At 44.5% G+C, this 25804-nt stretch overlaps 1 protein-coding gene across 3 annotated transcripts in view; it reads right to left on the reverse strand.

The window, feature by feature from the left end:
• The window catches only part of tet3 (tet methylcytosine dioxygenase 3), a 28881-nt gene extending 3319 nt beyond the window's left edge, over positions 1–25562 (reverse strand). Inside the window, exons 1-8 of one of the 3 annotated variants that reach the window (XM_073467001.1) lie at positions 25432–25562; positions 24695–24754; positions 8976–11886; positions 6102–6192; positions 2858–2951; positions 1563–1771; positions 400–550; positions 148–237 (exon numbers count right to left, since the gene is read on the reverse strand). In XM_073467001.1, coding sequence (XP_073323102.1) covers positions 148–237; positions 400–550; positions 1563–1771; positions 2858–2951; positions 6102–6192; positions 8976–11838 — 3498 coding nt within the window. In that variant the 5' untranslated portion in view covers positions 11839–11886; positions 24695–24754; positions 25432–25562. Of the gene's footprint in view, positions 1–147; positions 238–399; positions 551–1562; positions 1772–2857; positions 2952–6101; positions 6193–8975; positions 11887–15004; positions 15319–24694; positions 24755–25431 lie in introns of those variants that run through there. The other 2 variants (XM_073466999.1, XM_073467000.1) reach the window with 2 other exon arrangements.
• Positions 25563–25804: the final 242 nt, after the last annotated feature.

Here is a 25804-nt window from a genome sequence, read left to right on the forward strand (position 1 = left end):
AGGTATTTTCTGTTTTTTGGGAAATTTATCATGTGACAAGCCATAGTCTTGATGGTCTGGTGTACAGTACTACTCATTATGTGTGAAGAAGATGACAGGTGTAGTCTGTGGCTGCATGTTACTGTTTAAACTGTGTAGACTGATTACCTGGTTACTGTACGCCTGCGGGGCCAACTGCTTGTACAAAGGAGCCACCTCAGTTGCCAGATGCTGGAAACTATTCCTGAGTTTGTCCTCCTGACAAGCAAAAACATGGATCACAGGTCAGAACAAAACAGAGCCAAAAAACAGTAGCTTAAAATGACTCAATATTATAAACGTGACTAAACTCAGTCATAATTTCCATTAATATATTCCTTTATAATGCTATGAAACAAGTGGTTTTTATGTGATTAGTACCTCTTCAGGGTGATCTCCTTGTAGCCTGAACTTGCGTGGCAGTTTGCTTCGGGCGTACTTACAGCCATTGAAGTACATACTCCATGAGCAACCAAAGGAGAAGGAAGCGCCACAGGTTTCAGGGTCCTTGCCTTGACACGCACAGGTACGACTGCAGGGGGAGACAGTGAGCACTCTCTCAGCTTAATGCATAAATGATGTGTAACCTTTTCATGGTTCACACTATATTTTGACTGGGGATTTAACAATGTGACAGAGAAAGTTAAACGAGAAGTGCTTGGAGCATTGCTGTTATAGCACATTCATTTAGCATCTTTGAAGTTTTATGAAACAAATATCTTTTTATTTTATCTTACATTTATATAACACAGACAGATAAAATTTGACCTATTCACATGCCGATAATGCAGCTTAGAGGCTGCTAAGCCCCACATGGTGAATGGTGGTTATGTCTAAAGCAGGTAAAACAAGGATATGTCAGCATCCATTCATAGCTGTCTACCTCCACCGAGGAGGTTATGTTTTCACCCGTGTCTGTTTGCTTGTTTGTGTGTTTGTTTGGTTGGTTTGACAGCGGGATTACACCAAAACTACTGAAAAGACTTCCACAAAACTTGGATGGCTGATTGGTCCAGGATTTTTTTCTCACTTTTTTTAACATTGCAAAATAGGGTGTTTTTTTGTCATTTTTTGGCTGGTTTCTGTCACGAGTACCACTCTAGTTGTAGACTTGAGGCATATGACATGGACAGAAAGTACACATAAACGTGTGCACACATCTGGTGAGAAAGATGCATCATTTTGCTGTTGTGCATACATATATTATTTGGCTTAAATTTAGCTTTATGCCTCTGGAGTACTTTTCAATGTCACAGATTACTCTCATGAGCATCAATTAGGCCATGGACCACAAACTGATAAAGGTTATGGCCACTAAACATTTTTAGCACACTTTCATTGGTCTCATAGGTGTTCCTGAAAGTTCTGATGAACATGGCTTGAGATAAATTGTCTAGCACATGCTTCAAAAAGAGATCCTCCTCCATAAACAAAGTACAGGACATACAGCGAAGGCCCAGCAATGCAATATAATGCTAAACAGACATATTCACAAACTTGAATGTTAGATAACCAGTGTCAAAGTGTACCAATCAGCTACTTACTCATCGTTGAGGCCGCAGCGTCGGCTGGTGGGGTTGCCATATTTGGTGAGGCTGTCAGAGAGCTCGCGGTACAGCGTGTCAGCAAGAGCCTTCGGGACACCCTCCCAGGCCATAATCAGGATGATGATGACAGCGTTGGCACAGTGATGACCAGCACGCTCACGAACCAGACACAGCAGCTTCTCTTTCTCGCTGCCACGACGGATAACCTGACAGGAAACAGAGCTTATCATTATTTTAGGTTTGACTCATCTAGGGGGGACAGGTGAACACCCTGGCATTTTACCAGCTACACCTTCACTGAGTCTTATTTTATACAGTATTACATACTCACAAATTAAATGTCAGCTGAACCATAAAAGGCTGAAGAACCTGCTATTGTTTAATTCTGTCAACATTTGTGCCTACACAGCAGTCATGAGAAACAGTTGAATGGTTAAGCTGCATACTGCAAGGATATTTGATACCTGTGCTGAAATCTGACCTGCTGCGGTGACTGGACACCAATCCTAAATGTGCTTGTGATGCTATATGTTAAATAAATGTAGTTGGGGAGTCAATTCACATTACACATACTCATGTATATTTTCTATGCAGCACAGGACAAGTTTTGTACTATAAAATATACCAGTGACTAGACAGACATATAAATATCCCATGTTTCACTTCTCTTAACCTCTATATTGAATTTCTCACTTGAACTGTTTTTTCTTCCAGGAAAGTCTTTTAATATGTGCAAGCCTGCTCCCTTTCACTTTTATTATCTCTTTCTCACTAATCACACTTTCTCTACAGGCCCTGCTTCTCTGTCTCCGACACACACCCTCCCTCAGTAGGATGGCTGTTTTGAATCCATAAACTCATTAGCAGGATGTGTGAGGGGTGACACAGGAGGGGAGGCTGGGCAGTTGTTACAGAGTGAGACCTCCTACTGACTTTCTCACTGTGGTGACAAACAAGGCTAGGTGTCTCCACAGGACCCCTCATTACACACACACACACAGACACACACACACACACACACACACACACACACACACACACACACACACACACACACACACACACACATTGTAAATCAGTTGTTGAGTGGCTGTCATTGTCAGGTGTAACCAAAGTCCAAAGGCACCTCCAACTCTTGGTTTCTCTCTCTCATTATAACAAACTCTGACTGACATGTTGACAGACTGTCAAAAAAGTTAGAAAAAAGGAAAAAGGGGAGACCTTGACAACTGCAGTCTCCTACACTCAAAGTTATGTATTGTAACACTCAGATGTGATGTAATGCTACTTACCCACTTAGCAATAGGACATCCTCGAGAGCTCTTCCCCTCTCTGCCTGTATACACCACCTTCTCAACCCGGACGGCATCCCCCTTCTCTCCATACCTACACAGGGGGAGAGACAATTTATTATATATATCATCATATCAAAAATATTATGTTAATGTTCATATTCACTTCAGCAGTTGTAGTTTGGAGCCATTGTGGCTTCTCTTCATATCAGATAGCCCTGATGCCTTACTCTAGAGCTCTGCATTTGCTTTTGAATACACCAAAAAGAATATATCTAACGGCCAGTAGACTGCTGATATGGATGTGTGCTCTCCGCCTGTATTCACAATCCAAAAAACAATAAAAATACAGTCAAAACTGACCTACATTTTCATACTCTGAATCTGTTTAAACTGTCTTATGCTCAAGACAGTTCAGGTTCAAGACAGTAGCTCAAAAAGAAAAGTGTGAAATTACTGATTTAGTGAGTCAGACAACTCAGCAGATGTAGACTGTTGGTATAAGCTTGCCATCAGGAGCATGTTTCAGGCTGCATTCTCCTCCCTCCTGCTATTTGCGTGTTACTGTTTTCAAAATCCCTGTCACTACAGGAAACAACATCCTCCAAGCTAGCAAGTACCTCGCTGAAAACATCAAGTTATTCTAACACTAGCCCAGCTGCTAATAGTACGAACCTAAACAAACTCCACTATTTTGCAGGGGCACTGTCGCTGCATCATGGGCTTAGCACTGCCCAAGATGGTACAAAGTAGTAGTACAAAGTACAAACAAGCTAGAGTGTTTGTTTCCCCTACACCAGAATGATGATTGGTGCAGCCAGAAATTTCTCCAGTGCTGACAGAGCGCTGTGGAGCTATGCACGACTAGCTCAGATTTAACATGCTTTGTTGTTAAAATGGGTGCTGCTTGTGCCAAAGGTGCCATGCTGCAAAAACTATGGGTAACACAGGGCCACTTACTAACAGTCTAGCAGCACCTCAGCAGCTGCTAACTGATGGTTTGGTGTATCTCAACTTCTAATAAAAGACACAATCCTGCTGGTCAGAGGTTCATTTCTTTTTGTTATCAAGAGTGTTTCTTATTTTTTCCCTGTGTTGCTCCGAATGTGTGTTATTTCCTCTGTGCCTACAGAAGTCTGTGGGAGTAGTTGCATATGTCAACAATGAAAAAAGACAGGCCAACATCAGCAGCACTGGCTGGTGAGAAGTGTTCACAAGTCACTGCTGAGATTCACACAAGCATGGCACAGTAAACCAGAACCCACTGGCCTCGACATAATGCCAGCAAAAGGACAGCTTTTGGGGGTATTTCTGTGTTGTGTCCACATGTGCATGCACAGACTTATTTTGTGTACACACATTTCTATTTGTTTTGTAAATTGGTGTGTATGTGTCTGTGAACACCTGCCTGGACACTGGACTGTTGGGAAGATGATTTCATAGTAAGGAGGAGAGAGGGGTCAGAGGTGGAGTTGGGGTGGGGATAGGTCATCAGAACTTGTCAGATGTCTGCTCATGACTCATATCAGGTCTCCTGCCTGCGTGATACCCACCATTGTGAAACCTTCAGCCCTGAGCAGATCTCGTGTGACAGCGAACACAAGGGGCTCCTGCTGAATGGGAATCACCCTGAGGTGGCTGAGAGGGTGGGACGGGAGTAGGCTCTACCACCACAGGGGTGGCCTGCTGGGGTCAGGGGTGGGTCAAAGGTCAGCTAGGGACACTGGGGTCTTAACTATTATGTCATCTCTCAAACAACAAAAAGTGTTCTCTGGCCAAACTCCCCCCCCACTCAACCTGTGCTCCACAGGGACTAATGACTCATTGGTCCTTTTGAAATCCAGCCTCTCAGTGAACAGCAGCCAAATGTGTGTCTCAGTTTAATGTTTAGTACTTTTAATAGGAAGCACAACACAATGAGGCATCCGGTTGTAGAAGAGCGCTACACAAAGTGCTCGGTGTTTTGCATTCTAGGATTACAAATAACAGATCCCACAAGACAATGTTAGCATGTGTTAATCAAGCTATGGACTCTTCATTAATCCTTAACAACAGCTGCTGACCTTTCATCAGTGTTATGTTTTAGTATATAGCCCAGCAACAATTCCATTATAGAGAATGTATCTGCACCTTGGTCATTAAAATTACCAACTGGGGTGCTTTCTGGTGTTTGCTTCCTAAATTGAATAAACTGGTGCAGTGCCTGTTCAATACATGTTGTTCAGCATGTTTTGAAGAGGTGTGCTGGATATGTGAGGGGTTTACAGATCCAGGTCATCCTGGATCAGCTAACAGTGCTCCCAAGCAACTTTAAGCATCCTAGCCCTTAAGGCTAAAGTTAGCTAGCATACTTCTGTTAGCAGAAACTTAAGATTTCTCCTCCTGTTCTCGCAGGGAATTAGAAAACCTGTGTTGACTGCGTCTCGCCACTCATCCAGATTCACTCAACCTTCCGCAACAAATTACTACACATAGTTGTTGCACCACGCTACTCTCCATTTTGTTTACGTCTGCTTCCCCATGAGATCATGTAAGAGGGATCGTGTGAGGTGGTGCATTGCTCCCTCTGGTATAATAACATAAACAAATCCTGTAAAGATCGAACTGCTAAGCTCAAGTGTTTTTTTAATTATCAATTCTGCTGACACACTGCAGACAAAGTAACAACAGCTTATTGCATTGGTTTGTTGAGGCTATCTACTTAGTACTGTGTATGTGACACTGATTAGGTTAGAGTCATAGGTTGCCTCATTTCACCTTTAAGATTATTTGTTTAAGGTTTCAAAGAGTGCTAAATCAGTTTTGCTAATTCAGCCTTAATTAATACTAGAGGATTGCTACATAATATGAAAAACTAAAGGCAACATTTGTGCACAAAAATACACAATTTTTACTTTCTCTCTTCTTTACTCCCTTCTCTCTGTCTCCCTCTCTCTATCTCTGTCTCTTTCTGCCTGTGATCTGGTTTATATCCCTCCTCCTCCCTCATTCCCCTCATTCTCAGCTATCATCTGCTGCTACTCCTGTGCTTTTTGCTCTGCTTCTGATATGCTGATGATGCTGATACTTCCTGTTCCTCCTACTGGATTCTGGGTCATGGATTCCCTGAGGACAAATGTGAGGAGGAGGGAGGGTGGAGAGAGAGGAGGAGAAGGAGGGAGAGGCAGAGAAAGCAGAGCATGTAGGAGGAAGAGAAACAGAGAGGAGATGAATAGAGAGGAGAGAAGAAGAGGGAAAGGCTTACCTCCTCTCCATCAGGTCTCGTATGGAAGCTACAGTAGGTCCAGATCCCAGGTGATTGTAGTAGGGCCCTTCATCTTTCTCCACAATTTGTTCTAGAAACAGAGGCAGTAGAAGGTGAGAAAACAAATAACTGGAGACAAAAGAGCAAATTCCACATCTAAATGTCTACAATTATTCACAATATACAACAGATCACAGTTGGTGATGATAATGTATTCATTCTCTTACGTAAGTTGTATTGTGTTCATAACCGTAACTGTAATATAAGTATTAATACCACACTTATACTTCTTTATGATTCATTTTCAGCTTCCTTATCTTACACTCAGAGAGGAAGTGCGGCAAAGTTTGACTCAAGTTTTGTCGCTTGTTTTAACAAAATTGAAATCGAAATTGACACTTGAGAGAGGAGCAGGAATGATCACAGCTTATCATGTACTGGTGAATATTTGGTGAAAATGTCTTGGAAAATGTCTTCTGAGTTTGTAGAACAAGAAATACCAAAGATATCATGAATATTTTATTTTCCTGTTTTTACATTTACATCATTTATGGGGCAATATTATCAGCAGCATCACCAAAGTTGTCTGCCTGGTGTATAGGTTTTAAAAATGTTTTTGCACATTACATTGTTCAAATGAATAATTTCTCTGCTTGAAGCAAGAGGGTGTTTGTCTTATCAAATTGAATAAATGTCTCACTCAAGTTGATAATATTTAACATTAAACCACTTAACTTCAGTCACAAATGAAGCTCTGTCTGCATTTAATCACATTTCAGTTATTGAAGTGTTGGTTAAAAGTTAAATGCATGTGTTTGAGGTATTTTTGTACATCCTCTTTGTAGCTGAAGCCAAGTCATCTATGAAAAGCGTGAGAATATGCAGCTGATTGCAACATCCAGTTCACACAAACACACATGAACCTACGTAGCCCTCTGACACACACACACACACACACACACACACACACACACACACACACACACACACAGACAGTTGGCTGTGACCGTAGGGTGTGGTGTGTATGTGGAGACACTGTGAAGCAGAAGCTTTTTGAGGCACTGATGAATGACTCAGTTTGTGTTGGTGTTCAGAGGGAGTAAGGGTGTGTCTGTGTGTGCTTTGTGTATATCTGTGTTTATGTTGTGTATGAGTGTGTGTATGTGTGTGTGGGTGCATTTGACCATTGTCCTACACATTGTCTGTGGTTTCAGACCACGTCCTGTGACTTCAGTGCTTATCTTTGTATGTTACACTGTTGTTGAATGTATCCAACATTTGTATCCCTAGCTGTGTAACCACTATGTGTTTTATAAAAAGACTGCATGTACACTACACATCTTCCGCAGCACACACTCTGTATAACATAACGTAACATTAGCTCAAAGATCTAAATTTAAAAGCTCTACACTATCAGTTGATTGACTGTCAGTCTGAAATGTGGACATACACTCAGTGCTGTGTGTGTCTCTGGTTCAGAGGTAATATGAGGTCACATTCCCTTGGTGGTGCAGGGAGGCACCAGGGCGTGGCTCATCACAGGAAGTGGAGGAGGACAAACTAAATTCTTGCATGGAAATTGGTTGTGTGTTTGTGCACATCAAGACTGTATAATGTATCTGTGTGTGTTGGAGGCAAATATCATTCCAACAGAGTGTTATGCTCCAGGGAGTTGACAGGGCAGTGTGTAACCAAGCTTTACTATCAAGACTTGTTGTCTGCTGGTCTTTACTATAGTAACAGTACACAGCTAAGAAGTGTCTCCCTGCAGCTGCTCTCCCCCTGCTGAGCACCCTCCTCAATGTTTAGGGACAGCAAGAGTCAATTTGCTCAGTCTTAACCCTTCAAAGCCCTACAATGAGCTCTGAGTAACTTCAAGAAAATGGTGGTTATTTCTTGACAGCTTTTCTGAGAACAAAATCTTTCATTATTCAGTTAATGTACCAAGTTAATGATCTGTTACCCACAGTTGCTGCAGCAGTAAAATCTTGATTTACTGTTAAATTAATGACTTCCTGGACAGACAGGCTGGTTATTTTTGAATAATAAAGACTTGACCTTTTACACTAGAATAATGTGTGTGTATCAAAGGGTAAATCCACCTAAAGTTAACTTTATCCAACTGTTATTTATTGTCTTGTCTATTTCAAATATGTAGTATACAATATGATCTATAGATTTCTACTATAAGACCACCTACTTTGTTGTAAACAAATAACCTGATCAGGGTACTACCCAAACTATAGGACTGAACCCCTTTCTGTCTAACAAAGGCTCTGTTCTGCTTGCCTGCCAGACCCAAACCCACACAAAAGGCTCCTTCTGCCACCACTGCTATTGTTCCTGCCCGCTGCCTTTAGTGCCTCACACTGTCGCAGTCTGGATGGTCGCAGCCACACACCCTGGCAACACACACATTCTTAGACACACTCGACAAGCATCAGACAGAGAAGCAGAAGCAGAGGGGGAATGAAAGACCTAATAGTGGACCGGTGCATTTCAAGAGGTAGAGTAAAGCACTAACAGTGACAGCATTATGGGTTCATCCACGTTTAGCTCAATATGTAGAGCAACATATGAGCATCTCAGAATTAGAAAATGTTTCCCCTAAAGAGTCTTCCCTGCAAAATATTCATGCTCCCTCGCTGCTTTACGGCACCTTTAGTATCTATCTTATCAATCATATTTACTGTACTTGCAGACTTAGATAAATTTATCTACACTTAGAGATGAAGAGGTAATGTGTGGAGTCTGTTATATTTGTTAGAACACTGAATACTTGTCTGAAAAGTTCTGATGCAGTTTGTTGATGGACAGCAACCTCATCCCCCTTCATTCACACAAACATAAACAGGCACCAACACACTGACTTACCCACACAGGTGCAAAGAGGGAACTCTGCCTGTAGATCCTTGGAAGGAGTATCCAGCAAGGTCTTGGTAGGGCTTTCCAGGTAGCGCAGAGGAGACTCTAGGAAGCCTCTGAGTGATGGAGACGAAGGTAGACTGTCCTTAGTGGGCGTGTCCTCTTCAGAATAGCACGTGGTGGAAAGTATTGCTATATCACCCGAGGTTTCAATCTTCATGCGTTTCGGCAATGGAGAGCCTGGCATGCTGAACATATCCTCTGATACACCGGGCTGCTGCTGCTTGTCAGGAATAGCCTCCTGATGAAGAGCAACCTCACCCTGCCCCTCCATTGGGCTTTCTATGGATGCCTGGTTCAAGGTTGCTTCACTTTGGGTCCCTGACTCATCCTTATTGACCTCCATCTCCTGATCGCTTGGATGAGGTTTGGAGCTGGCTTTAGTGGTGACAATTGAGGGATCTGACTGGGATTTGGATGATGATGTGGGGCTAAGGTCTTGAGGACCGGTCTGGGACAGATTCCCCAGCTGAGGGCCTGTAGCTTTTTCTGCCATGGGCTGGGTAGCAGGTGCCTCTGTGTCCCCAAATTCAGCCTCAAACTGGCGGATCAGTTCTTCGTACTTCGGGTCTATGTTGATGAGCCCTGGTAATTGTGAGGTGCTGGATGAAGATGTGGAGGTCAGAGGTGTGGTGGTGCTGGTGTTACTGGAGGCCAGGCTGCCTGCTCCCTCTGACTTAGCATGGTCTACCAGGGCCACAGGTGGGGGCAGAGCACCTATGAGGGCTGGAGTGTTTTCTGACAAAGCAGAAACAATGGAAGAGGGGTTGGAAATGGATACCTGAGATTGGGCTGGGGCAGGGAGGCCTGCAGCAGCAGCCTGAGTGGAGTTACTGTGGAGGGGCAGAGAGGGGAAAGAACCTGGTTGCAGGCTGGTCAGGGCCGGGGCTCTGATCATGAGGACTGGTGGTTTTTGTACGGTGATCTGAGTCTGAGGCAGGAAGGTTGGCATGGAGGCTTTCTGCTTGGTCTTCTTGATGATTATCTGTTTGGGTTTGGGCAGCGGAGGGACTGAAAGCATCCCACTCATAGCTTTTATGACAGGAGATCCTTGGCTGCTTTTTTTCTTCTTGGGCTCCTTGGGTTCCTGTTTGATGGCCAGATGTGACAAACCTTCTGCCTCCATCTGTGGCCACCATTTTTTCAAGTTTTGGCAAGCCAGAGGTGCATGAGGGCCTGGTGCTCCAAAGCCAGGGGAGTGGTTAGAGAAGAGGTTCCTCTTGTAGTGAAGGTGCTGTTGCAGAGCTGCCTGAGTGGAGTGACTGATAGCTGCTTGGCCAGGAGACAGGGGAGAGCCAGGGTAGTGCTGACCCTGCTGCTGACAATTAGCCATGCCATAATGTCCCATCGAGGCAGTGTGATGGTAGTGCTCACCAGAGTCTGGCTCTTGCTTTATCCTGGCCAATGCTGGGTTGTCCTGGGCTTGGATACCTCCATTCTGGCTCATTCTGAACTGCTGTGTGACTGGAAGCTTGAAAGGAGCATTGCTGAACTTGCCACTGGTGTCACCAAGCAGCTGTTTGAGCTCTGACATGGGGTCTGAGCTACTGTGAGGTGCAGCGGCGTAGTGAGACTGTGGTTCAGACTTCATACACATCCATGGGTTCTTCTGTTCAGAGCCTCTGCCTGAGCCCTGTTGCCACTGCTGGGGATTAGGGCTGAAGCCTGGATGTTTTCCCTGACCTGGGAAGGGAGAGGTAGAGGATGGAAGAGGGGTAGCATGGGGTGGCTGGCCCTGGGATTGGGGCCTGTGGTGCTCAAAGGATACCAGGGCCTGCTGGCTGGTGTGTAGTCCTGGAGGGACGGATTGAGAGCGTGAAGAAGATGAGTTTGTGCCAGGAGAGGACACGATCAAGCTAGTGCCATTTAGGGGTTGAGATGGGAGGTTTTGTGTATGTTGTTGGTGATGGAGGTTACTGTTGTAAGGGCCTTGACCTGGAGTGCCAGCAGCTTGCGGACCAGTACCAGATAACTGGGTGAGGGCTTCTATGGCGATGGCTGTCTGAAGACTGACGTTCTTTTCCTTAGCTATGGAGAGCACCTGGGGAGAGCAGGGAATTGGGGGTTTGGAGCAGGGCACTTGGTCTAAATGAGTTCCATGTTGCTGCTGGGGGTATGAAGTAGAACCTCGGTGGCCACCATTCACTTGGGAGAAGGGCTGAGGGTGATGCTGCAAATGTGGTTGCTGTAGGTGAGGCTGTAAGTGTCGGGGAGCATCAGCCATCTTGCAGGCACCTTGATCCTCACTTGTTGCCAACTTAATCTTCTTCTCCAGCCACTCAAGGTAGTCCGGACAGTCAGGGCCATCACAGTTGCAGTTAGGGGGCTTGTGTCCATGTTTGGCTTGGCTCAGTGCTGACTGTAGGGTATTCAGGTCTTCTGGAGGTTGGCAGCTACCCTCAGGAGCCCCTGCAGAGAGTCTGGCCTGAGCACCCTCAGAGCCCATCTCCTGGGTGAACTTCTCATACAGCTGGGCTGTGTTGGGCTGCACTAGACAAGAGGAGGAGGAGGAAGGCGGCAAAGAGCCAGCAATAGCAGAAAAAGCCACCAGATTGTGGGCATCCTCCATGTCTGCGTGGTGGACAGGTTCACCAGGCTTTGTACCACGGCTGCTGTTCCAACACGGTTGCTGTTGTTGGGTGTCATTGACCTTGCCATGCCCTGCCACCCACTGCCTTGGAGGCACGCTTCCTGCCCTCTGCTGCTCTGTTTCCATAGATGTCTCATCATTATTAGGGTAGCGATTTACCCCATTGGCCAGTTCCAGGCTCAGTGCGCCTTCCTGGAGGCGGTCATGTGACCCAATTTCCATCTGGCCTCCACTTCTGGGGCCATGCACTGAAGTGACTTCTCGAACAGTCTGAAAGACAAACACATCGTAAGGGTTAATAAGGTCATAAGGCCCTGTTTGTTTCATAATCACTGCAATTGATTAAAATAAATTGGTATTTTTAACTGCATTCCAGGATTAATTTGACAGAACGATAAATAACAAACATCAAAATAATATCCAGCTCCATTCCTTTCTTCCAAGCTCTTATCCAGGTTTTCCCTCCCACCTCTCACACATATAGAACACACAGTGCTGCAGGGTCAGGTCAGTAGGGCTAAGGAAAACTGAATTAACTATTGCTTCAGTGGAGTGATTTCACAACAGGCAAGTCACAAGTCATGTGACATAGTCTCACTGGTGTTTATGCAAAGCAGACAGTTGGAGTTAAAACATATCATCCATGCTTTTGGAGACCTTATCTGGGGCCAGAGGTATGCACACAGAGGGGTTTAGAAAACAAAACACAGTCCATAAAATTACTGTGAGATCAAAAACATTCATTTGTTTTTATAATTTATTAAAAACTACAACACCATTTCTTTAGTGTAGAAGATGTATCAACTGAGTAAAACTATACATTTTAGTCGGTTTGAAAATGCCAATGATTTTAAGAACACAAATAGCATGTGTATACAAATCAAGATATATGAACAAATTTAAACAGAAACAGAGATACTCTGGTTACAACATGTGCAAGCTTATAATGTACATGCTTACAGAGAGAATTACTTTTATCAGCAAAACTAGATATTAATTACATTTCTCATTCGCTGGAGAAATGATCACAAACCTAAGAAATGTTCATCCAAAACAAGCCCCTAAATGGCAAACTTAAATAATGTTATAGACAGGATATTCGATACAAAGCCAACTGAACACAAACCCCAAACCGCCTTCTCTAAAACAGAATCTACCATTGGCTGAAAAAGTAGCTGCATCTGTATTTTAGATGGACTGTTGACATGGATACTCATTGTTTGAAGTGTGGTATACCTTGTGGTGATTACACCTCAGTGTACAGCACAAGAAGAAAACATAAAATGTAGAAGTATTTGAGAAACAGCTTGCAAACAAAATGTCTGTTGTCATATCAGTTGGTTTAAAGATCTTCTCAGACCTTTGGTAACAATAATCGGGAGCTGATCAGTGCAGCCACATATCTCACTTCCTCTCTAAGTCGAAATTGGGACAGTTACCACATTAGTAGTCACACTCAAAACTGCAAACACATCATCTGGACATTTTTCAAAGCACTCTGTTTATTTTAGTCAGCTTGAAGCACCAGGGGGTGAATTTGAACTCAAGAGTGTAATACGTGTGTGGAGAATTAAGAAGTAAGTATCTTGAAATGTTAAAGCTCACTATGGTGCCCCAATTCACTTGAATCCTCGAAGGTTACTTGCAAAAAGCACTCAGCTCAGGATAGATGTTGATCAAATGAGTCTAGAGAGGAACAGCAAACAAAGATAATCTAAGGACAGGTTCAGAAATCATTGACAGAGTTCACTTTGTGGCTGAACAATGTATTACAACATATCTAATAGCCCTTATAAGACAAAAACAATGGCAGACGCTTTTTCATAAATAAATGTTTTTGTGCTAGAACTGTTGACAGATGCCAACACACTGCATTAATAACCTTTTTAGTGTCAAAGTCTTCAGCCTGTGTGCACTATAAACAGACAAGATACCCTAAACAAGCACCTACTGGTTGCTCCATACTAAAGTAGCCTTGACTGTAAAGGAAACTTCCATGCACCAAATTTCTGAAGACACAACAAAAACTGAACTAAGACAGAGAAATTATTCACACAGACACACAAACTAACCTCTACCTGGCTGATGGTCTCACACCCCAACATAAATGTGAACTAGTTCCTGATTCAGAGCATTCAAATGAGAAAGGAAATGGCTTGTGTTTCTAGATCCATCAGTGTATGACAGTAAGTGTGAGCCTGCGACCAACAGCTTCCCCATCATTTGAATATTATTAAAATGAACCTTTGAAGTGGCTAATTACTGGACAGGCAGTATGCTCGGGTCTTTTGAATTCCACCTTCTGCGCCGGGTGTCTGTTGGGGGTCCCAGGGGGTGGCGGTGGTATTGGTGAGTGGTGGTGTGGGGTTGGGGGGAGGGGGGAGGGCAGTGAACAGCCGGCATGCAATACGTGAGAGGCCCCATGTCTGCACTATCAGTGGCATCAGACGGGAAAGAGGAAGAGGGGGGGTAGCTGTGCGCGGCAGTTATGAGAACTGCAGTGTGTTGAAACAGAGTGACTGCAATGCTGCACAACATCCCACAATCAAATACTATCAGTCACACTGACACTCTCTTTTCCTCTTTTTCTCACAGTTAAAAGCACTGCCACAAAAAAAAAACAAAAAAAAAAAAAACATGTCACATGGGTTTAAAGCACCTCAAGTTGTAAACTCAAAACTTGACTCAGCTTTGCTGGTGCAGGTAACAACCACCGCACTGCATACAAAATTAAAGTTCTCTGAATCCTCACGTGTTTTGCACTTTTTTAGCCTTGATTGACACTTTTCGGGAGTCTGTATGCTGGTCTAGGATGGAAATGCTGGGCTGACACCTGCACCTATCTGGATGCCTTAGACTGTGCAGACCACGTGCGTTGACAAATATTTACACTGTGACAGAGCCTACTCTCTTGCCAGGAGTCTATCTCTGTCTTCTCTCTACCTGTGTCAGTTTATTTCACACACAAACAAACGCACATTTGTACAAGCTTGACAACGAAAAAGTGGATCAAAAACCATCAACACACTGAACTGGTTCAGATGTTTCAGAACCTGGTAACCAGTCACAGGTAACCAGTCAGTCTAGGAGCCCTTTAAAGAAAACAGCAAAGTGAGGGCTATTTATCAATGACACTGCAGAAACGAAAAACTAGAGGGAGGAGACAAAGCATTTAAAGACACTAGTGGCGGTGGTGAGGGGGTTAAGTTGAGCCTGTGAGTAGACAGCTGAACCTAAATCCCAGATACACAACACCCTCCCCATCCTCCCTCTTGTCCTCCTCCTTCTGCCCCCACCCCTTCCTTTGCTGCCGTGCCGAGCAGGAACATGAAGCAGAGAGCCTGACAATATGAAGCCGGCTGAGAGCCCGAGGACCAGCGACACATACTTACGTGGTCCTAGTCGTCCAGACGGAGCTGCCAGTCAGAGAGCAGAAAGCCGAAGAGGAGACAGAGAGGAGCATGAGACTTGTTTGCCGGCACAGCAGCCCTCCAAGCAAACCGGCCTTGTTGGATTGTAGTCCTCTTTATTCCTTCCAGTCCGTGCGGTGCACAGACAGAGCGAGCGGTGAAATACACATGCATGCGCTCACACACGTACGCACAGCCAGCCACACACTCACAACACACCTCCCCCCAGCACACACGTTTCTCATTCTCTTGCCTCTTCTTATGGCCGACGCTTTCTGTTCTCTCCTTTTTCCTTTCTCATTATCTCTGTCTGCTCCTCCCTTCCCTTTTTCAATATCCTCTTTCTTTCTCTCAGCTACACATGCAGTCGGCCTCTCTTCGCAGCCCCCACCTTCCCCCTTCTCTCTCTCTCTCTCTCTCTCCCTCCCTCCCTCCATTCCCCTCCCTCTCGCGCAGCCTCTCCCTCCATCTCCTCTCCTCTCTCTCTTCAGTGTGTGCTGCGCGAGAGGCCATTATCTGAGCCAGAGCGGGCACGTACGATGGAATGGAGGAGTGTGCAGTGAGCAGAAACAGAGAGAGCTGTGGGGGATAGTCGCTAGTAGTGGCAGCCAAGGAAACAGCACAGTGCAGCAGAGCTCTTACCAATGAGAAAACCTCTCCCTGTCGCTATCCACGCCCTTCAACACTACTTATTCTACTGCATTAGATGATGTGACATATAACGCTATGTTGTGTGTTTTGTTTATCCACAAAAGCCCAGTATTGGCCATTTCGGCTTTGACAGATCTTTTGAGCGCAGAGGCGAACCAGCGGCTGCTAAGCGAATACACAATCTCAACTCACAACGGCACCAACAGGAAAAAGAAAAAGGAGCAAAGGAAAGCAACATAATGTTGCTTGTTAATGCCTCCTGCAAATGGCATCTGTTTTTTCTTACAGAGATTTTGATCCATGTTTAAGCATCAAGATTCAACTCAGCCCTGGGCCAACGGAGAAGACACCGACAATGGTTCTTCAATCTCCATTTTCTTCCTCATCTACAGTCACATCGATGGCCCATTCCTCGCTTGATGCATAAAGGTTCCACCTTAAACCTGTGGCTGATAAAAGGTCCTCTAGCAAGGCTGCATGGATAGGAAACAGAAAGGTTGGTAGATGAAGAGGGAGCTGGCTTGCTGGCGATCTTGCTGGTCCTTCCTCCAAGATCCAAAGGAGACAGATGAGGTGGAAGGTTTCTCACATCCTGAGTCTATGGGTCATCATCATCGCTACATAATGTCAACTCACTCTTCTACGAGGGGGAAGAAAATGGAAGAACGATGGCGACATGAATTTAGCAGAGGTATGAGAGCGAGATAACTACGCTGGGCAATGGAGAGGGAACAGCGGATGACACTTCGACATCAGAAAACAAGAGCATCAGGATGATGAGACAAGACAAGAGACTACAAGAGGGAAGTCTGTGGAGAAAACAGTTAAAATAAAGAGAGTCGCTCTCAGTTATTCATGTGACTGATTCTGTAACGAGAGGGAAGATGATGAAGAGGAAGAAGAGGGCACAAACAGAAAGAGGACCGGCAGGTTGTTGCCAAATGAAGACAGCAACCGCAAGTAATCAACCCATTACAGTTTGCTGAGGACACAAGACTTCTGTCCTCTCCCGTCTGCCAGGGTATGATAACGTCCTCTTGTTATTCCCTCTCACCATTGTTCTGCACTGGCGTCATTGCCGGTATCATCATCAACGTCTTCGTGATTGCTGGATGTTTCCTCTCGCCCACTTGCTGGCTGACCGGCCTTGTGGCGTCTCTTCTCTTCTCTCCAACATTTTCTGGAGTTTTGGAGCAGATTTAACCAGGAGGAGGGGGAAAAACATGGCCGTCTCTCCCTTGCAGATCGTTGTCAGCTCCTGCGTAGTATTTTTCTCTTATATTACTGAGCGTGTTCCGGCTACACTGCGCTATGGCTGGATCAACTTCAGTAGCCTTTCCCCGCTTCTCTTACTTTCCCTGTGTCTCTTGGTCTCTCTTGATCTCTCATTTTCTCTGGCTTTCTCTAACTGCCTCTGCCTCCCTCTCTCGATTTGTCTCTCTGTTTTGCTTCCTGAGCCTTTCCTCCTCCTAGCATAGCTTATTGCATTACCGTTCCAACACCCGCTCTCTCTCCCGGCCCTGTATATTGTACACTGTCTGTCTCTCTGTTGCCACACATATTCGTATATACACACACAGATGAGCGTCAATCCCAAAGAGAAACACAGCGCAGCCTAAGCTGTCTGAGCGAAGGAGAGGAGAAGTAGAGCATTAGGTCATGTGACCAGGCGGTACCAATGAGAGAGAGGGAGAGCAGTGAGCAAGAGAGGTAGCAAACACATGTGGCGATGACGTAGCTGCGTCGTCATCAACATCATCATCATCATCATCATCAGTGGTTCCCACCAGGACGCTTGCCTCCACCACTGGGTGGATGACACATGTGCCCACTCTCCACTATCACCAACACCACACACCAACGGACACTCGAAAACATGCTCTTTCATTCACCCGACTCACTTGTGCTCGCTCACTCCCCCGGCTGCTATGACACAGCATCTCTAGCTCGAGACTCGACTTAACCCCTGAATCACATGCTCTCCGCGCACAGTTCCTCATTTCAAAGAAATGCTCAACACAACAGACCTTTTCGATCTTGTAACGCTGTGCTCTTATCAATGTTTTTTCCCTTTCTTACTTTATTTGTCAAAGCAATACCGGTAACACAACACATGCCAAAATAAATCATTTTACAAAGCTAACAATCGTTAGGCTGGAAGAGACCTTGACAGACCAGCAGCCATCACAGCTAGATCTAATATAAACAGTGCTATAACTGAATGACATCACACAGCTTAAACACTGTCACCATTTTTAAATCAACACCAAGAAATCAGAACAGTAAGCTGAGCATGTGACCCAGAGGAGAGTACCGTACTTTTAACAGAAAACATTTACTCACACGCATCGTAAAAACATGAGCTCTGAGTGAGATCATCCCTGTCTACATACACAGCTGAGTAAAACAAAGACTTGACCTAAACATCAACAAATAGGAAGGAACCTCAACGATGGCTAATTCAGCTGTTTCCAACACACGCTAAAAAACAACATTGTAAATAAAGCATATACGTCATAATTTACTGTATGTAGGTAGAAAAAGGTCAATCACATTAACTTCTCTACTCTCGACACAAACACATGTGCTCATGATGACTCAAAACCAGCAGTGTCATTTCAGGTAAAACATTGCTCAACGTTTCTGCTGTTTCACTCAGTCATGTTTGGCTATCTTTGACAAATAGAGAATAAAGGTTTACTAGATAATGTAGATAAGGAACAATGACAGAAATGTAAATGTAAAAAGTATTTTCTGGGCTTTAAGATGTTTCAGTGTGATTAAAGTCATGCACCACCATGCTGTCATTCAGGTTCGCCCACGAGAGCTTAAATCACCTCCTGAGCACAATGGGTTACTTTTCAACTAGATAACACAACAACGTGACCAATTACATTATAACTGGAAGGCACACAGTCTGTAACTGTGCCACAGTTAACTTCTAGTTCAACTGTGTTCACTTCACATGACTCTAAGACCTCAAGACGCTGGAAAAACAACAATTCAAGTATCGTAAACTTTTTAGTGGAAATGAAATGGAAAACATGAACCAGTATGCTGCACACTTACGGTAAACCTGCTGTAACCCGGCATTGAGAGGGAGAGGACAGTACAAAGTGACTCCGATTCTCACATCGATAACTCACAATCTAGTCAAATTACCGTCCAAATGAGTTGTTTCACGCCCTCGTTTCTCTCTCTCCATCTCTCTCACTTCTCCGTCTCTTGCTCACTGTTTCTCAGCAGCACAGAGGAAAGGTCTCGGTAGTAGGAGGGATGACTGACAACAAAAGTCCATCCACAGCAGTGTGTGTTGGGTTGGTTTGCATGACTAAGCCTGAGTCATTTTCATCTTTTCTTCTCAACAAAGTCCTGACATAAAACCTTCACACACTGAAACAAGCTTTTAACATTTTTACCAGCACATCGGCTATCGGCAGTGGGAGGTCTGTGTGTGTGAGAGCCAATAAAGAACAACTTGTTCTGTATGGAACTGATGTGATATCACTATTTCTGCACCTTCATCACCTCTCATGAGTGGAAGGTTTTTTTTGTCATTTAGAGTACAAAGGCCATTAAATAACTTATATCAGCATCACAGCAATGACAAGAGGGTCCTTTCCCCTCCTCCCATCTCTTCCTGTCAGCTGACTCCACCTCCCTCCACCAGCACTGCTCCCATTTACCTCCATACACCCCCACCCCCAGCCCATATTGCCCTGCAGTCTAATGGCATCAAGGTCATCTGATCTGACACACTCTGTGACTCTCTCTCTCCTTCCCCCTCTCCCTCTCTTTTTGCTCTGTCTTTCTTTCTTTCTTTCTTTCTTTCTTTCTTTCTTTCACCCTCCCTTCAACATGCACGCCTGTTTCTCATCACATGGACACAGAGGCAAAGATACTAAAGGCTCCTGCAAAGGCACGCACTGGCAACAAATGCAGAGGCACACTCTAATGATTTTTTTCCGCCGCACACATACATGCAAGTATGCATACAGTATTGGATTGTTCTCTGAGGGTCACTGGGTTCATTGGTGGGCAGGACAAGAGGCTACAGCGCTGCACTGGGCGCATATTTAACAGAGTAGAAGCAACACAAAGTCTTTCAGCCTGGTTAAACAAATAAGACTAATATCTTACATAAAGCTTGTATTGTTTTGTTATTAAGATATGAAAAAAGGCTACACATCCTCTGTAGGGACAGTTTATCTTTATGAAGTTTACTGTTCCATCTGTCTCTCTAAAATGAGTAACAGACTGTCAACATATTGTTCTTATTTAAGGCATCACCTTGCTATTTCATCCTTGCATCTGTCTGTTTGGCTGCTTTTCTCTCTTTGTCTTTGCCTTCACTGCCATCTGCCCCCACCCCCGACAAGCTCCCAGGCAGGATGGTGTTAGGCTCAGGGTGTGTTTGGGTGTAGATCATAGTACTGAGTGTAGGGTATCCAGTCTGAGTCATACCTCCTGACTTTCGGCACGTGCAAGTCGGCACGAACAGCCCAGCTGGGGAAGGCCTACCACCCCCCTCACCACCACCACCACCACCACTCATCACAAAGAGAAAGGGAGGAGTGGTTTGAAGGGGAGGAGAGGAGAGCAAAAAATGGAAAGGTGGTGATGGGTGGGGGGCTGTTGGGCAGGGTGGAGCTGCTAAAAAATAATGAGGAGGAAGAGGAGGAGGGCGCTGTTTTTAAGAGGCAGCCCTTTGTGCTTGAGGTTTGGGACATAAAAAGAAGGAGAGGAATGTAACCAATATAAAATATGTGTTAGAAAATTTTGTGTCCGTGACAAAGAGAGTGGACAACCAACAGGAGGGAAAATGGATGGAAAACAAATGAGTTAAAAATGGTTCAAAACCAATAAAAGAACACTGTGTACTACTACCTGCCAAGCTAATGTGTGCCAAGTTATGAGAAAGAGCTGAGCAGTCAGAACCATGGACAATGATGTAATCATTAACAGAATAGCAGACATTTTTCCCAGGTAAAGCACATCACAGCCTGAATGATCATGTGATGAGTATTTGGAGACAATATTAAGGGGTTAAATCAGAAACTGCTTGACTTGAGAGAGAAAAACAGAAAGCAGCTCTGCACAGTGGCTGGTTGCCAGCCTTGTCTCTCTCAGGACTTGGGCTAAGATTAGCTTCCCATATGTTCAAGTCAGGCGTAGCCAGGCTTAAAGGGCCAGTACTCGACCATGCACTATGTAGCCATGTAACCACTAAATCATCCAGATTTATAATCGGTTTCAAAAATGTACTCATTCAAATGAAAGGCAGGTTCCTAGGAGATGGTGGCTGGATGATGGTTTGTCCTTTTAATGTGACTTTTTGATGACTGAGTACAAAAGATGCATTTCTGAGCTACCATCAGTTATATGCCTTCTCCTACACTCAAAACAGTCCATGCTCCACCTTTTCTGGAGGAATCAGCCTCCACTTAAGTCCCAAGAATATACTTCTGTTCTTCCAGAAATCAATATTTTCGTGTGTGTTTCAATAGTGTGTGATGAAAACTCTAACAGCTGTGGCGCTGTGTTACATAAAACCTGGCAGCGTCAGGCAGCAGTGGGATTCAGGATTGTATAAGCTGCGTTGCCCAGTGGGAGCAGCAGAGCAGCCACCAGAGAGGTGAGAGTTAAAGAGCTCCAGCAACAGCTGAGGGCTCCTCCCCCTTCTCTCTCCATTCATTTTTTATTAACTGCGGCACCAGGCGGCTGACAACCTCCCTCCGACATCAAACACAGATATACCACCAACGATGCCAACGAGCCAGCAACCACAGATCCTCGTGCCGTGCAGGTTATCGATCCAGCCCCGGACTCAGTGCGGGCTGAGTCCAGCCATGTTCACTGGGACATGCAGGACTATCAGCAGCGTAGCAGGACGCACAGTCCAGATGAGCATCTGCTAATTGTCATTAATTAGAGATGAAACATGACAGTGCAGAGCTTATCAAGTCCCTATACATTAATGATTGCACGCAGGTAAGGCAATTGATGGTGACTATATAAATTAAAATGTCACATGAAATTCTAGAGGTTTTATAAGATGCAATGTTTTTAAGTCCCTCAGGCGTATTGGAATTAGGAAATCTCTCTAGTACAACCATCAAAGGAAGTGATACACTGTAGATACATGAGTTGTTCAGCAGCTAGTAGCAGCCGACTCTTCCTGGGTTTGCATGCAGAGCTGCAGTCCAGGTTAAATGGACAAATGTAATCAGTCACCTTTTTAACTGCCAAAAATGTTTGATCATCCTTGAGTGTAAATCATATAATCTGTTCTGTAAGGCTGAAGGAAAGTTCTGTACAGATACAGCACTGTCACCAACAATCTTTGTTATTATTTTTGCCAGTGTAGGAACAAGACCCAGGTATTTGACAAAATTTGGTGCCCAATATTGGAGCACATTAAAAAAGGGGGTCAATAGGGTAGTGGTGACCTAGCTGTATACCCTCTATTGCTGTGTGTATGTATTTTATATTGCTGATAGTACCTGAGTAATTACTTTTGCATTCTTCTTACTGTATGTATACGTGCATTTGCGGCAGGGCCATTCAAATGATGTACAGTGTTGTGTTGTATGAGTGTTTAAACTATATTGAAATGCTTTGAATAAAGTTTAAAAACACCATGACAGCACCAACAAAAACAGTAATGACAATAAAACTTCAAATACATACAAATCTTCTTGTACAGAAGATAAAAGATCTCAAAATACTTTTGTTATAACAGTACCTTTAAAAAGGGACTATTACAGGAGAATAAGATGTGTCCTTCATTCATCATCACAAGACAAACCAACAACACTTCAAGATCAAAAGAATGATCATCTTGAGAACCAAAACTCCTGGTAGGTGTAATACTGGTATCATTGTTGGCTGCATGTCACAGTTTAATCACATTTTAATCAACCATTGGATCACCAGTTACATGTCTAGTCACGTGGGTAAGAGAGCTGCAGTTCTTTACTGACTGAGTGGAAATCTTGCAGAGCAGTAAAAACATTGAAAGCCAACGCTGAATGGAAGAGGTGATGTCAAACCCTCCACTTCCTGTAGTGTGTACTATATACCAAACCACTTACTACACAAATACACACATATACACATGTGGTGCCGGCTAGTTAGTCATGTGACCAACCTTGGATGCCGGACCTGAGCTAAAATTAAAGCAATGATGTCATCAGACATTCAGTGTTGCCACGGAAACTAGGTCAGTGTTAACCCTTTGCGAGTGAAGCCGGGGATTCCACATGAGGCTAAACATGTGATTAACACACGTTCCATCTGCTGTCGCGCACTCGGTGGTTTGAGAGTCTCGACTCTGCTTTTGACTCTTTTTCCCACCAGTGTTCACCAGTTTTATAAAGAGGAAATCCTGTGTATGGGCGTGGAAAAGAAATCACGCGAGCGCAGTCTGTCAGTCTGAGCTGTTGTGGTAAACTCTTGATTCAGTTCTGCTTCCTGAACAGCAAAGAAAACTACCAAACAAGCACTATGTTGTAAAACTGGAATAACCATTGAAATGTCTTTGAACTATTGTCTACTGTCACACGATGTTTTTCTGTTCTTGGAGCTGTTGTGTTGCCCTGAAAATACTAGTGGCCTCAGCTTGTTGGATGTTTGTCTTTGTATTACCATGGACAAGTTTGACAAGGATACCGATCTTTACAAGTTAAACTCTCCACCAAAGGACACACACAGTAACCACAACACTTTACAGACATGAGCTCAGCAAAGCCACAAAGGCAGATGACACAAACTTGTTAAACACAGTTTGCAGCGCTTCTCATGAACGGACAGTCCAGTGTTTTTTTCCTGCAAACCAGACGGTTGTATATACTTTATAGAATAAGAGACACATAGTCGGGGATTAGATTAGGCTTAGAGGTAAGCTAAAGTATGTAAGTAGTAATTTACAGTTAAACCCATTCATGACATTTGAAACTGATTGACTAACCTATATTTCACATTACCATGGTGACGCAGCTGAATGTATCTGCTGGCAACATGTCCTCGAGTCATACCTAGGTTTACAACACTGAAATGTTTTACTTCTGACGGCAAGTCAAATCAAAGCTTTCTTTCTTCTACATTACAGGATCCTTAAACCTGAGACAACAGCTTGTTTGGTGCTCAATAAATCCTTTCTCTATGAAGCGTCGCCACTCAAACTTCCTTTCCACATAAACACACAAGCGTGCTCCGACTCGGCAAAGCTGTATGAGCAGCTCTGAGCGGCCGCAGGTTACTACGCCCGACAATCAAACACGTACGCATGCGTGACCCACTAACTTTTACTCCCTTTACCTCATTTGACTCCAGAACCAAGGGGAAGAAGGACGGCCCCCCTGGCTCCTGAGCCAGCGCGTAGGGTTCCTCCTCCTTCCCTCCTCCTCTCCCTGGTCTCTTGTATCTACACATGCCTGGCTCTGGCACCAATCAGCGGGCAGCGTGGGACGCTTTAAACTGAGGACGCCGCCACTTCATCACTGAGGCGCTCAGTTCACCGCGGCTTGGAGATAAAGCCAAAGTAGCTGATTTAATACAGCCAGACTCCAAGCAGGGTGATTTGGATGGGAGGACAGACCCATGAAGGCGTCTAATGCACCTTTAGTCCGCAAAGATATCTAATTTAATGAGCTGTGTGTGTGTTCGCCGAAGACAGCGGCATATAGTCAAATGACATCCCAGCAAAACAGCGGTGACAGTCACATCTTTTTCTGCATAATAATTCTAGATGGTTAAACCCACTCACACGAGTACCGACACATAAATGTACATAAAAAAAATGAACAGGGTATAGAAATGCACGTGTGAACGGACGCATAGAATGAGTAGAGGAACTGGACGCTGTGTTGACTAACCATTACACCTCATTGGAGCCTCACAGCACTGATGAACCAACAGCTGAGAATCAAAGCAACATGGACGGAGATTACACACAGATGAGAGACGACACACAAACATAAGCGGCACACAAACACAAACCCGATGCCCTCTCTTACCTCAGCTGCCAGTTCAGGGTCTCCCAAGCAGCCTTGACTGTTGTCTTCAAAATATTCCACCTTTCAACAGAACAAGAGAGGGGGAGCAAGAAGGAGACAGAGAGAGATGGGAGGGGGAGAGAATAACAATCAATAGAATAATGCGACAAGGGCCTGCTCAAACACACTTGTCATTAAGGACAGTAGGACTACCAGCTACAACATGTGTGCCTTTTCACACACAATCTCCTAATCATTCCTGTCATCCTCGGCCATCATCAAAAAGCAGCCGTGCACACAAATCTCTTTGATTTGTGCTCAAACAGTGAGCCGGCACTTCCCTCTACTGCTGGGACAGAGAATGAGAGACAGCAAAGCCAGATTCAATTTCAATTATAGAATTATGTAATGTCTGTATCCCAACCTGGCGCAGCCTTCTTAATATATGCATGAGACAAGTCTGCATAACCTTTTTTTTTTTTTAAATTGGCAAAATGTGCACAAGTGTCAGTGGAGAGCTTAGCTGAGAGTAAGAAGGAATAGATGGAAACTGAAGCTGAGCTGATTATTAAAAACAATAGTATCTTCTAATTTGGCACAGCATGTCCCCCTTGTCTATATGGCCCTGGATGTCTCAATGTTAAATGATGTGTTTTGTCTCGAGCTGTTCCCCAGTCCCGCCAACCTCACCTCCCCCCTCCACCCCCCCTCACACCCACCTATCAATCCTAAAATAGTCTGGAGTGATGAATATTTACCCTCCAAGCCTCTGAGCTGCCTTGGTTTGTACTCCTCCGTCCGCTGGCCGTATCCCCATCAGAAGGATCGGGCTCCCTCTCGTCCTCACCTCTATCCCTTTCTTCTCTCTCTCTCGCTCTCTCTTTCTCTCTCTCTACCTCTCCACTCTTCTTTCTCGGTCTCTCTCTCTCTCTCGTCTGTGTTCCAGCAGCCCATTCAGGAAGCCATCTTGTGTTTTTAATCTGGTTTTACATGAGCCCTCGTACGCACGCACGCTCTCTCTCTCTCTCTCTCTCTCTCTCTCTCTCTGTCGCTTGGTCTCTTGCTCAACCCCCCTCCCTCTCTCTCTCTCTCTCTCTCGTGCAAGTATGCCAATAGGTCTACCGCACACAC

The sequence above is a fragment of the Pagrus major genome, chromosome 5, assembly GCF_040436345.1.
Source record: "Pagrus major chromosome 5, Pma_NU_1.0".
Classification (NCBI taxonomy): domain Eukaryota; kingdom Metazoa; phylum Chordata; class Actinopteri; order Spariformes; family Sparidae; genus Pagrus; species Pagrus major.